General features: G+C 43.9%; 2 protein-coding genes across 3 annotated transcripts; one reads left to right on the top strand and one right to left on the bottom strand.

The window, feature by feature from the left end:
* The first annotated feature begins 1051 nt into the window (after positions 1–1051).
* On the top strand, positions 1052–2695 carry gpr75 (G protein-coupled receptor 75). The gene has a single exon (XM_076162114.1). It carries the CDS (start codon positions 1052–1054, stop codon positions 2693–2695), a length of 1644 nt encoding a protein of 547 aa, XP_076018229.1.
* Positions 2696–4508: 1813 nt separating this feature from the next.
* On the bottom strand, positions 4509–10316 carry erlec1 (endoplasmic reticulum lectin 1). Of its 2 annotated transcripts, none has more exons than XM_076165573.1 (14): positions 9978–10316; positions 9781–9885; positions 8339–8419; positions 8066–8143; positions 7902–7965; positions 7737–7783; positions 7432–7655; positions 7118–7259; positions 6738–6899; positions 6601–6659; positions 6376–6510; positions 6209–6286; positions 6015–6090; positions 4509–5365 (listed from the first exon to the last, which is right to left on the bottom strand). In XM_076165573.1, the coding sequence occupies exons 1-14, from the start codon at positions 10122–10124 to the stop codon at positions 5294–5296; spliced, it is 1470 nt and encodes a 489-aa protein (XP_076021688.1). In that variant the 5' UTR covers positions 10125–10316; the 3' UTR covers positions 4509–5293. The 2 variants fall into 2 exon arrangements, with proteins under 2 accessions (XP_076021688.1, XP_076021698.1); XM_076165583.1 differs by having other exon boundaries at positions 4510–5365; positions 6376–6500; positions 6600–6659.
* Positions 10317–13685: the final 3369 nt, after the last annotated feature.

Below are 13685 nucleotides of genomic sequence, written 5' to 3'. Positions count from 1 at the left end.
AAATGGTAATATATGCTTTTCTACAAATAAAATCTAGAGTAAAGCAATGGTGCTGTAGCAGGTGATGGCTTAATTAAACGTGACGTTCACATGGTGTAAACCTACAGTGCATCATTTTAGCTTTGGAATAGTCGCTGTTGTCCGTTTAGAGTTCGGTAAATGATTCTATGAATGAGAATAAGTGAGGTTTGTCTTAAAATAAATAAGCGTATTGAATGCGGTGGTTATGCTCATGCCCGGAGACGTAGGCAGTGACTTCATACTCATTTTTCAGCGCACGTCCAACGGCCGTCGCGCCTGTAAAAGAGTGGATATACCGTCCAGAAAACGATTTTTGTATTTATTTTTGATTTTATCTGCATCCACGATATTCAAAAAAAACCCAGGCATGAAAGTAAATGTCTATATATCAGAATTCACCTCTGGATCGCTCGTTTTTGTGGGGGTAAGCAGCCGTTGAAATGCGTCTCTTCTTCTCTCTTTTAACCTCAAGTCGCGGTGCGTTCAGTTACCGTCATGACGCGTTCAAACGAAGATTGTGCTGTATGAAATAAGACGATGATGGCCACGTTACAGATGGTAGGTAATCATTTTTTTTGTCGATGTCTGTGTGGATGATCGAATTTGTATGGAGAAGCACACACGGCTTTGAAATAATTAAATAACCCTGCTGTACACAATCCCGTCGGATTACAGCAGCGTGTGTGTGTGTTTGAGGAAGGAGGTAAAGTGTAATTGGCCGAATACAGTGGTGCAGAGCTATATTGTATTGCAGTTTATGGGTTAAATGTTGTGCATCATCGCCAGCTACTAAGATAATAATGAATGGATGTAGTGTATTGCAGCTATGTGACATACAATAAGCATTAAATGTACCATATTGGACATTAATACTTGATTATATGTGACTCTATCCCCTTTTTCAGTGCTCTACCAATAAGGCAGCAATGGCAAAGCAGCAGATACAGTCCATCCTCATGTATTCCCTCCATATAGAGGAGTAATGTTGAACTCAATGAGCTTGTGATCCATCCAATCGGTGACTGATACGATGAACACCACTGTGGTACCATCAGACCTGCTGGATGTGCCAAGACAGCAGAACTTCAGCGGCACCCTGGTTACCCAGACCCCCTCGGGCTGGGCCGTCATCCACACGGCTACCTTGACCTTTTGCTCTCTCCTCCTCATCTTCATCTTCTGTCTGGGCTCGTACGGCAACCTGGTGGTGTTCCTGTCCTTTTTCGACCCGGCGTTTCGCAAGTTTCGCACCAATTTTGACTTCATGATCCTCAATCTATCCTTCTGCGACTTGTTCATCTGCTGTGTGACGGCCCCCATGCTGGCGCTGGTGCTCTTCCTCGACGCGGGCGGAGGAGACGGAGTGTCGAAGAGTTTCTGCTTCGCCTTCCATTTGACCAGCTCCGGCTTCATCATCATGTCCCTGGAGACGGTTGCTGTCATCGCCTTGCACCGCCTGCGCATGGTCCTGGGTCAGCAGCCCAACCGCACCGCCTCCTTCCCCTGCACGCTGGCCCTCACTGCCCTGCTGTGGACATCCAGCTTCACCATGGCCGCTCTCCTCACCATGCGAGCTTACCCGCGTAAAGACGGACCCTGTTTGCCCCACTTTGGCCTGGGAGGTGGACAGGCTCGGGTTGTGTTGTACGTCTACCTGGCGGACTTTGCTTTTTGTGTAGCGGTGGTATCCGTGTCCTATCTGATGATCGCTCAGACGCTGAGGAAGAATGCGCAAGTAAGGAAATGTCCCATCATCACCGTAGATGCCACTTGCCCCCCGGCTCCTCCGCCTCTCATCGCAGCAGGCTTTGAGAGCATGCAGTGTGCCGTTCAAGCCCCCTCCCTCTACCGTAACCAGACTTACAACAAACTGCAGAACGTTCAGACACACTCCTATGCCAACAAGAGCAGCCAGCCTCTGGTTCCTGGAGCTGCACAAGGAGCCACCTGCTGCCAGCTGGTGTCCACTGTCAATTTGGCCACAGCCAAAGATTCAAAAGCAGTGGTCACCTGTGTGGTCATAGTGTTCTCTGTGCTGCTTTGCTGCTTGCCGATGGGAGTTTCACTTGCACAGGATGTCTTGTCGCCTGAAAGTAGCTTTGCACATTACCAGTTTGAACTTTGTGGCTTTGTGCTCATTTTTCTCAAGTCAGGCATCAATCCCTTTGTGTACTCACGCAACAGCGCAGGCCTCCGCCGCCGTGTGCTGTGCTGTGTTCAGTGGGTAGCAATGGGGTTCCTTTGTTGCAAGCAAAAGACCCGTCTGCACGCCATGGGAAAGGGCAGCCTGGAAGTCAATCGCAATAAATCCTCCCATCACGAGACCAACTCGGCTTACGTGCTGTCGCCCAAACCGCAGAGGAAGTTGGTAGACCAGGCATGCGGGCCGAGTCACTCCAGAGATTGCGCCGCCAGCCCGAGGGCCACAGGTGGACGCAAACCACGCCCCCCGAGTACCTCCACACCTATCAACACCCGGATCGAGCCCTACTACAGCATATACAACAGCAGCCCCTCTGCTGGACCCAGCTCTCCCACCAGCCTGCAGCCTGTCAGCTCTCAGACATTCGCCTTTGCTAAATCCTATGTAGCCATGCACTACCACACTCACCAAGACGCACTGCAAGACTTTGAAAGCACCTCTGTGCACCAGATTCCCATTCCCTCAGTCTAACAAGCTGCAAAACAGAGAGGTTTGGTCTCGCCTTGGCTTTATTTCAACTGTGAAGCAAAAGAGTCATGTTCTAATAGCTAATTTCTGTATCTGGAATCGGTTTAAACCCTGTTGTTCTCCTCTGCAGTGGAAATACGTGTAAGATTCACACCAGTGGAAAAACTAAATGCACAACCTGAACTGTTTGTCATGAAAATAAAAAAAAAAATACATAAGGAAGAATGAAGAGATTTGCAATGAACATGTCTGTTGCAAAATGTTCTTTAATGTTTTTTGAAGTGACTATTTTTACACATACTGCATTTTCACAATGCACCACACCAGTGTTGTGCATGCATGACCCAAGAGTGTGCAGGGTTTCATGGTAGCCACACACACCAGTAGCTGATGTCACTGTCGCTGCCTCCTCCCGGGCTGATTGTTGGTATGAGCTGCTGTAGTTTGAGGGCTGTATGAAAGCCTGCACAGGCTCTTGATGGCATGTGGTCGCACTTATATGGACTTCCACTTCTTAAGAAAACTGTATTTGTGAACCTCATATACTTTCTAACTCAATAAATGTTTGATAAGTGCAGTGGATCTGAGGTTACTGGCGACATCATCATCCTCTTACAACATATAACAACAGTGTTTACAGTCTTGTGCTGTCATGCTGATGTTTAAATGATGATTAAACAACTCACCTTTATTATCTCAGACCTCTAACCAAACTACTCATTACATCATCCAATGATGTTCCCACCCATGTCTGTTGGTAGCTTGGTTTGCTTGTTCGTCTGTTTATTAGCAGGATTATCCGCAAACTTTGGAAAGAAGGGCAGAGGGAAGAATCCATTACATTTAGCTAACATTTTTCTCAATTCTCCCACTGTTAATTGTAGAATAGAATATATATCCAGTCATCGAATATCAATAGGTGCAATTTGGTTTACATCTACATAATTTTATCATTTATCATCATTAAAGCAAGACTCGGTCTCCCTTGGCAGAGGCATGATCTCTAATGTGTAACCTTCTAGTTTTTAATGGGATGGATGAGATAGAGCTGCTATAAATCTGTTTGAATGGGCTTTCCATAGCTCACAATTAATTCTGTATTACTTAAATTGAATTGGATGTATTCACTTTGGAATTGCAGATTGGTTGATCACTTATGTTGAGCTGGAGGTGCTACAATTTTTATACATTTAAATGACATGAAAGTTGTGGAGTTGCAAAGTTTTGCATCTCAATTTCCTTGAGGCATTTCCAAACGTTAAGGCTGCTTAGATTGTACAGCACTCTAAGGAGCAGCGCCATCTGGTGGCCTATATATGCCAAACATGTACTGAGACGTTACTACAGCTCTCTAGTCCAGCTGCAAGAACCCTGGAAGAAGACACATTCTTTCCTAAGGTGCCTGTATATTCATATTCAAACTGAACCGTCAGTTTTCGGGGACATTTGTGGGACATTGTCCATTATCTTTCTCCAATGATATTTCATTGAAATAGTTTTCAAGAGCCTTCTGCCTCAATAACTCAGTAAAGGAGGTTGATCTCTTTGTCAACAGAATAATCCAAAAGTAATACATCAATCTTAATGCGTTTTTTTAAAGAATTGAAACATCTGGCATATTTACCCTATGATAGACTATTAGGTTCAATGTGGTCCAGATCTGAAGACATTTACAGTATAAAACCCCCCATTTCCTATGACAAGTAAAGTCATTATTATCATATGATTACAGTCGTTTCCTTGTCTTCAGGTCAGCACACTATTAGAACAAGACTCATGTTGTCTTGGCTTAGCGCAGAGTTAAGATAGATAGAGATGTAAGAACGCTGTAAATAGTTTCATACTTTAGTTTTATTCTTTGCTGCAGACAGATTTGCTTTCGGCAGCGATCAGGATCCCAGAATACAACTTCATAAAACCACAGAATACCACTGTTAGGAACCCACAGATAAACATCCTGATAGAAATTTTAATCAAACTCACTTTTTTCTTTTAACTATATCACAGCAACATCTAATCCATAACTTACACTCAGTCATCCAGCAAAATAACAAAACTTTTTTTTTTTAATATCTACAAGTGCAAAAGTGCCTCAGTTAAGCGGCAAATCATTTCATATTACCAAAACACACCTTAAATGTCAAACAAAGCCCCCCCCCCGTTGATATATAGTTGATTTCCCTGATGATTACCATTCCCCCCCCCCCCCAATTCGTTGCCCCTTAAGTAGCTCAGGTGAAGCATAGATGAAGTAAAAGCAATGAATCCTCTGCCTGGTGGAAAGAGACATCAGCCCCTTTGTATGTTGGTTGGTTTCTTGCTTAAGATTGAACTTCTCCTGGATTAGAGTGTCATGAAGCAGTCCTGCACAGATCCAGGTCCGGGTCTGGGTCTGGCTCCGTGTCCGAGCCTCGGAAAAATCGACTCCGACTTCCTCTTAAACCTGGATTTTGCGCAGTGTCACGGGCGTCTTTCTTCCTTCCAACTCCAATGCTCCTGTCTTCCGTTTCCTGTTCAGCAGCGTTCATTTGCCGTGTCCTTCTTTGTCGGTGCCTTCGATTGCCCTTCGTGCCCTCTCGCTCTCAAATGATCTTTATCAGTTTAGCTGCTGATTGACAGAAGTCCGTGTTCGTCCGCCGTGTCCAGAATCCTGCATATGACTGGAGACTCAACCTGATCAATAAAGCATTGAAAGAAGATTATTATTATTATTATATATTGATTTTCTCCCTTCAAAAGAGTCATTTCTATATTATTCGAGACAAAAACATAACCACAGATATTCTTAGCCTGACTTTGACATGTTCTGATCAATATTCCATATTTCCTTGACCTTCCCAAAACTTATGGCGTATTAAATTTTCAAGACTTTGACAGGATTTTCCTAAAATTTAGAATAGAATTTGCGATTCTGTCCAGCTGACCTCTAATTGAAAATGACTTTGAAATGTTAAACCCACAAATTTGACAAAGACAATTTCACAAGAACATCGCTGACTAAGTTGACAGTTTAGTGCTTTAGTTATTTTCAAGATCCAGAAAGAACCGTATAATTCTGAGGTCACAACTTGCCATCGATACAAAGACTAGACTCCATTCTTACTTGCGTGTCATAAAATGTGACACTCTTATACTTAGTCCGTTTATGTGCGTCAGGTATTGAATATGGTTTCACTTAAGACTTGGATTAAGGCAAGAAAAACACAATAAAAATTCTCGAGCCTGTCAAAGTCTGCAGCGTGACAGAAAGTCATTTCAAAATGTCACCTCCGGAATTTACATTTAACCTTTTTTCATGCCCGGGGTTTACGAGTGAACTCACCCCGAGGACGTACTGACAGGTCTGCGGCTCCAGCATGTAGACGGTGACGGCGTGGGGAGACTCGGACTCCTTGCACCTGACAAGAGTCGCCGAATGAGTAATAAATCAACACAGGGGCGGGGCGGTGGGGGGGGGGGGGGGGGGGGGGGACACGGGGGGGCTTTATGCTTCATCCTCTATGATTCTTCACTTACTTGAGCTTGACTATGACCTGTCTGGGCTTCCCTGTCAGATCGCATAAATCCCCGTGGCCGTAAAGATGGGAAACCAACCTGCGGAGGGAAAACAGAGGACGATCATAGAATGGCTTCCGTTTGGTTAAGGCGTCCGGGTCAAGAGGCGGAGTAGATGGACGACGTACTTGACTTTCTGCACTCCATCCTCCTTGAGCTGGTAGGAGCGGGCCACGTTCTTCTTGGCCCATTCGATGTGCTCCTCAGCGTTCCAGCTCCCCACCACCACCGTGTTCTTTCCTTGCGATTTATCCTGCAACACCAAGGGACGGCAAGCGGGAAACGCAAACTTATTGCGACAGTTGCAACCACAAATGTAAAACAAACGCATTTTACGCAGGGTTATATTTACCTCATGGTACTGATGGACGTGTTTCCCATAGCAGAATTCGTATTTCCACCACCCGACCCCCTAAAAACACAAACATTTTTAGAGGAAGGAGTTCAGTTTGACGTCCCTAAAGGTGTCGGGGTTTGGGACGGGGCTCACCCCGTGCAGACAGTACGAGCCACTGAGGAACTCCTTTATCAGCTGGTCGTCTGTCAGTCGGGAGATGTGGGTGGTCCCGACCGTGACCTGGGAATGCCCGCCGACAGTCATGGGTTTGTGTGTGGAGGTGAAGGCCTCCTCTCTCACTGGTGACACGTCCTCCTGTAACACATCAGCACAACACATGAGCCCGGCACCTTCTCTCAGATGGCGTACACGCTTATCTTTCGCTGATTTAGTCAATGTTTGGTGCCGTGAGCCCCTCCAAACTACAGTTGGAGAGCTGTTACTTCCGAGGTCTAACTGGGTCCTTGTTCCTTAAAAATACAAAGAGAAGTGCCTCAGTTGGAGCAAGGCAGTATTCCTCTTTTGCATCTCACCTCCTTGGTCTCAGTCGTGGCGCTGAATGGCGGCTTAGTTTGCTCCTCACGCTCTTTGTCCAACTGGGTGAGCCTCAGAGGCCGCAGAGGGGAGCCTGCTAGAGCCTGGCAGAAGATGGCGTTTACCGGGGACGTCCGGAACCTGGGGAGAAGACGTACAACATGCCTATGAAGCAAGAATCTCGTCTTCTGCAGAATCCACATTCCTAGCACAAAGAAAATTTCCCGCGATTCCAAGAGAGCCGAGCTGTGGTCTGGCAGATCGGACATCATTCATTAAGCACAATTCTCCCATGTAATATTGCTGCATGTACCTGTATTTCGGGTGAACACAGAGGAGCGGAGTCAACACCACCACCTCGTATTCACAGGTGGTGACCTCGGCGACAGACAGGATCTCGTGCTTGGCCTCCGGGTGACAGATGTACAGCACAGCCGAGGAGCGAGGCTGGTTCTCTTTGAGCACACAGGGAGTCCCGTTTCCCATCTCGTGTGAGTAGTAAGGAGTCAGCTGACCCTCTATGTTCTTCGTGGGCACCTGAAGGAGACGCAAACGTCAGCGTGTCTGCAGCTAAACCTGCAGATATGGCTGCTTTGGAGCGTTATCATTCCATCTTACCTCGGCGTGACTTCCTGACTTTACATTTTCCGCCTCTTCAGCTTTTTCTGCAAAGAAATAATACAAATCTTCAGCAAAAGAAACAAAACACTGACACACACACGTCATCTCTGTAAATCGGAAAAACCAATGATGCAATACTATAAAGTAGATAAAGAACCTCACCAGCCTCTGTCGATTGGCCATTCAGTGCCGCATTTCCCAGGAAATACTCCTGAACACTGATTTTCTGCAGAAACAGAAAGGATTTCGTTTCAGCACAAAGTTTGTTTAAAGACAACTTCACATGAATGTTCTGAAAATCCCCTTTGTCCACTCAGAACACTGACCTGCCCAGTCTCCTTCTCTTCATGATACTGTCGTATGTGCTTCCCATGACACACTTCATACGTCCAATACGACTCAATCTGCAATGGCGACAAACCGGAAGCACAAGGATTTAATAGGAGTACATTTGAATATAAGCAAATGGTCACGTAACAGAAATTGTCATGTTGCAGGTCGTATGCTCTGCTGATGCACCATGGACGCCATTTGTAAATAGTCTTCGGTCTCCGGTAAAAGCAGCAGTTGAATCAGAATTGAGTCTGGATGGTTCTCACCCTGTAGGAGCAGGTGCTCCGCTTGAATAGTGGCTCCAGTAGTTCACCTGGACTGGGCCCACTGTACAGCTTCATATCATCCTGAGACACAAAGAGACACCAAACAAAGGAGACAACAGTGACACGATGGCAATATAAAGAGCCGGACCCATCAAACAAACAGGGGACAACAATAAGAGCGCAACACAGGAAATGAATAGAAGTGAAATCGTCATTTATACTCCAAGAAGGACGCTGCTCTCTCTCCCCAAGCATGTTGATTCAATTGTTCAACTATTAAGTCTCTGTTTGACTGCTAGGAGTAGAACACAGGCTGAGGAAGGGAGACGCCAACTCGCTCCTTCGCTTGACCCTGACTGACCTTTGTCCCCCTCCCTGTTGTTTTCATTCATGATGTCATAATGGCAGGTGCTGAGGTGATTCCATTACCAACCAATCATGATGAGATTACCACCTCAACATCGTTCATGATGTCATTATGAGCTGTGGTTCCATCTTTGATGTCATTAATAACTGACACACTTGGGTGGTTCCGTTCAACCACTACTATAAATGTGTTGTATGGAAATAAAAATAAACGCACCCTATGGAAATGCAGGTAGGTTTGGAGGCGATCGGAGGAATGGTGGTCATCCTAGTGACATACATACTGTACATATGCATACACACACACACACGGAATGCACAAACTAGAAGGTGTGGGGTCTCATCAGTACAATCAGGTGAGTAGGAGAATGGATTTCCTAATTGTGCTGCATTCAATTACCCAGGATAATGTGTGCTTGATTAGACACAGTGGGATGTTGGCCATTGAGGAATAACCTGGGAATCTGACTATGATCTTTTTATTACTGCACCGATGTGACCAGCTGCTTGTTCTCATAACCGGAGCGCTCATGGCTGAAGTTGGGTGGAGTTGCGTAGGTGGAGCTGTAAACTGTAATGCTTACACTGAGTGAGCTTACTCCTAAACCGGATGTGTTGCTATGTCAACAACAAGGGCGCCAGAGATCCAGAACTGAGAGATTCAGGATCACAGCAAATTGTCAACAATTATAATCTAACCCTAACCTAACTCATTCATCCATGGGTCAAGAAAAGGCCTCTTCTGAAAACAAACACCTAAAGCTCTCTATCAATAACCTCTATTCTTATTAGATAATCAAACTACTTAAAAGCTGATTAAATCATTTCAACATCTCTCATTCACAAATAAGGACAATTAAATAATATCAATTACTCTTTGTTCACGTTAATGACTTGACTTTACTCGACTCTTACTCTATTAGTTCAGCTTGTTTATCATTCATGCATGTGCTTCCACTCCAGCTGCAATGAGGCAATCTGATAATGTTTCTACATCTTACATCTGAAGTAAAAGCTAGGTTTTAATTAAAATACTGTTTTAAAGAGGCTGATAGTGATCTTTTTTAGGCTCTCACCTCTTCTCCAGCTGGCAGGGAAGGCAGGAGACATTTGTATTTCTCCTTCTCTGTTGTTGTCATGATGACAAAGTCTTCTTCATTGTAAAGTGCACCAGACGCTGGCTGAGAGGAAAGTAAGTCGGTTAGACGGCTGACAGGTTCACCATTTTAGTAAATATGTGACTTGTAGAGCAGTGAAAGAGAATGAAACTTACCATAGTGAATTCTGCACCTGGCCAGTTAATTTTAAAGGGGATCTCATCAGTAAAGGAGGGATGCCCCCCTCTGTTAGTGGAGACGCCGCTGCAGACCTCCAGTAGCTCCCCGACACACAGCAGCACCATCAGCCCCGCAGCCATCATCGCCTGTCCCGGCTGCTGAGCTCCTACAGCGCTGGACGTCCCGCTGCTCTCCTCATTAACGTCTCCCAAACTGCTGCTTGTTTGATCACTTTATGGCGAAGCTGAATTCCTATTGAGTCCGGTTTGTCAGAAGCCAAAAGATATCAATGAGCAAGCGGATGTCAACACAACATACAATACCGGAAGTGAACTGTTTGCGTGCCACGTCGTTTTCCGTCTGTACGTTGGGGCTGAAATAACATCTCCGCCATCTAGTGGTAGCATAAAGAATTGCCATTGCCAGACAGAAAAATAAAGAAATAAAGAAATGAATAGAAATTTAACAGAATAGTATATGGGAGCAAAATTACTGAAAAAAAAGGTGTCTCATGCAACATATACTGTACAGCTTCCGGTTTCAAGTCAAATGAAAGTGCTCCTGATTACATGTTCCATCTTGCAAGATTGACTTCATTCCCCTTCTCCTCTGCTGTTTGGCTTAAATTGTCAAACATTGTCAGGTATCCACCAGTCTCACAATATGAAAACACTGTAGCTTCCAGTCAAAGAATTAGCCCAAAAAAATAATCACATGTACTGTGCACTGAGTATTCCATATGTTAAATAATTGGAATTCAGTTATGCTTGGAAATGCTTAGATTGTAACAGGCAAATTGACTAATTGTATTTTTCTCATTATCTGCAATCTTTGTAATCCAAGACAACTTGACAATGGAGAGAGAATGTGTGTCAGAGTCATAATCAGCCTCGGAGATACACACGTGTGCTCATTGGCATTCAGCAGCCCACAGAACAACGTTTCCCTGCCAGACATGTGTCTTATGAGAGAAAAGACCACTCACAGTGAAGAGCGTTCGCTCCGCACAGTTTGACTGCTGCACTTTCTCTGTAAATTGCAGTTTGTCATAAAGCGAGCGCCAAGCAGACAAGGCGAAGTGAAAACATGTTTTACAGCAGAGGCTTCAGGGTGACTGGGATAAATCTTCATGGAGAGTTATTACTTTTCCTGGAGGTGTGACGAAAACAGCTGCTTGTGCATAGAAAGTGCATAAAGAATCAGGAAGTATTATCAGATCATACATAGTACATACATGTGCTGCTCTAGTCTAGCAAGAAAAAAAAGGTCACATGTAATCATATCTACATCTTTTGAGAAATAGATAATAAATAGTAATAGCAACAATGAATAAATGTATGCTTGTATTCAGTGATGAAACACAATAGCGACTCTAAATGGGGCTAAACCCATAACCACATCCTCGTAAAGGGAGCGAGGCTACGTGAGAACCAGAGCTCACAGAGCTGCATCCAATCAATGAATTCAGACCACAGCTTGCCTGAAGCATTAAGTGCCTTTTGACTTTAGATGCTGCAGCGAGGTTGCCAGAACGTTTAGGCACAGAATGGAGGTAAATTGCCTCATCTCTGCCTCTCGGTGGAAGGATTTGGAACAAGAAAGCCGGATGCGTGCTTGAATATAATGAGCTAAACCTGTAACATTGCCTTTGGTATTTCCCATGCCTAACAGAAATACAAAGGGATAAGTCAGGATTGAATTCATTTTATGGAAGCACTAAGATTTCTTCTGTGTTGTTGCACATGAAGTGCTTGAAATGTGTGAGTTCCTTAGATAACAAAGGCTCTGTGAGTTGTACAACATAGTCAAATAAGTCAGAAATGCAGCAATTATACAGTTGGTGGCTGCTCACCATATCTATGTCTTGAAATTAGTTCAGCATCCCTACGATCAGATTAATCTCCTTAGCCTTTGACTGCTTCCTAAACATCATCATTAACATCATCTTCCTCATATCATATAGATTGTGTACAGTACGCAGCTCTGTGCCATGTTTTTACTGTTTCATCCTTTGGCTCTATTGAATCAGCACCTTATTGTCTCTCAGTATAATTTTTCCCCACAAACCCTGAACACGCTATACAGGAGCAGCTCAGAGTTGAATTTAAAACATGGACCTTGAAAATATCTGATGTTGCGTTTCACTGTCTGAGGTGGCGTTTGCTGTAGAGGGCATCTTGGATTTATGGAAACATTTTTTTCTCAGGAGAGACTCTGTAACTGATGTGAACATTTTTCCCCACCTGTTGGTGGAGCTGTTGGTATGAGTATGAGGAGGACAGCACACACACATAGGAGAAAGGAAGGGAGAGGTTGGCGAGGAGAAAGGGAGGAGGAGGAGGAGGAGGAAAGGATACACGCAAGAGAGCATCGCACTAGATCTTCCACCCTCTCCAACCCAACCACTCCCCCCATACATACAGCTTCTACTCGCCCTAGGTGCTGCACACACACGATAGATAGATGGATGGATGGATGGATGGACGGTTAGATAGATAGATAGATAGATAGATAGATAGATAGATAGATAGATAGATAGATAGATAGATAGATAGATAGATAGATAGATAGATAGATAGATAGATAGGTAGATAGATAGGTAGATAGATAGGTAGATAGATAGATAGATAGATAGATAGATAGATAGATAGATAGATAGATAGATAGATAGATAGATAGATAGATAGATAGATAGATAGGTAGATAGATAGATAGATAGATAGATAGATAGATAGATAGGTAGATAGATAGATAGACTAAAACTTTGTTGGACATGCTGTTTGCATTCTTCTGCAGGAACAATAATTAGACACAGTTGTGTGACAGTTGTAATACCACCAGCCAGCACGTGTCAAACAACATGTCTCCTCCCTGTTGGGCTTCCTGAGACTTTGTGGAGAACTTTTACTCCAGTACCAATACTTGCACCAGTTTTGAAATGAGCATTTTCATTTATTTTGCTGTTGTCCACGGGGTGACTCTGATTTGCATAGACGCCTCTCACCTTATGCATAATTGATACAACTGTCATCTCCCCGACCATAATAACATCATTCCAAAGGGAGCAGAGAGAAATGAATCTTGACATTTGAAGGTCTCGAGTGAGACGGTGATATCTGCTGAGCTGTCAACCGACACACACATAGAAAACGTCAGACATGAGCCGAACATGGTAGCTCTTGATAAATTGTGTTTATAACGTTCAGTTTTGATGTTTGAAAAGCACTTTATCCTCTTTTACACTGGTTTCTCCTGTAATTTCTGTTTAAACTAAGATATGTTATATAATAAATAAACAATGTCTGAGAAACCAATCATGAATAAACTGTCCGTTTTAATGCTGATGTTTGTATTCTTGACAAATCTTTTCAAATGCATCACATCTTTTTTTTCCTGCTGTTTAAATCCCACAGCTCAATGCACACGCGTTGTTTCTGTGATGAATATCCCACCAAAAATGACTCTTTTAACATCTATAACAATCTTGAGGAAAAAATGTTAAGTGTGTTTATGGCTTAAGGAGTGAAGTGTTAGAAGATGTGGCGTGTTTCCTAATCTGCATTTCAAAGTGTGCTTGTGTAAACTCCCTTAAGTCTGACTGCAAAGCCGTCACTCAAGCACCTGTTGTTTTATTATTTATTTAGAATCTCCCAACCAAAAAATGTGGTTTAATGTGCTAAATACGATTAAATCAGTGTAACATG

The sequence above is a fragment of the Genypterus blacodes genome, unplaced genomic scaffold (genome assembly GCF_046128005.1).
Source record: "Genypterus blacodes isolate CSIRO-AG114 ecotype Tasmania unplaced genomic scaffold, CSIRO-AGI_Gbla_v1 ptg000012l_1, whole genome shotgun sequence".
In the NCBI taxonomy this organism is placed as follows: domain Eukaryota; kingdom Metazoa; phylum Chordata; class Actinopteri; order Ophidiiformes; family Ophidiidae; genus Genypterus; species Genypterus blacodes.
This window is presented reverse-complemented; position numbering and strand designations above follow the sequence as displayed.

Excerpts from the sequence above, each read along its gene's own strand:
- gpr75 (XM_076162114.1), top strand. The coding sequence starts at position 1,052 with ATGAACACCACTGTGGTACCATCAGACCTGCTGGATGTGCCAAGACAG.
- erlec1 (XM_076165573.1), bottom strand. The coding sequence starts at position 10,124 with ATGATGGCTGCGGGGCTGATGGTGCTGCTGTGTGTCGGGGAGCTACTG. Across the intron at positions 6,900-7,117 it reads CCACGACTGAGACCAAGGAG|GAGGACGTGTCACCAGTGAG; the intron begins GTGAGATGCAAA and ends GATGTGTTACAG. Across the intron at positions 6,511-6,600 it reads CACGTCCATCAGTACCATGA|GGTGTTGCAGGATAAATCGC; the intron begins GGTAAATATAAC and ends TTGCCGTCCCTT.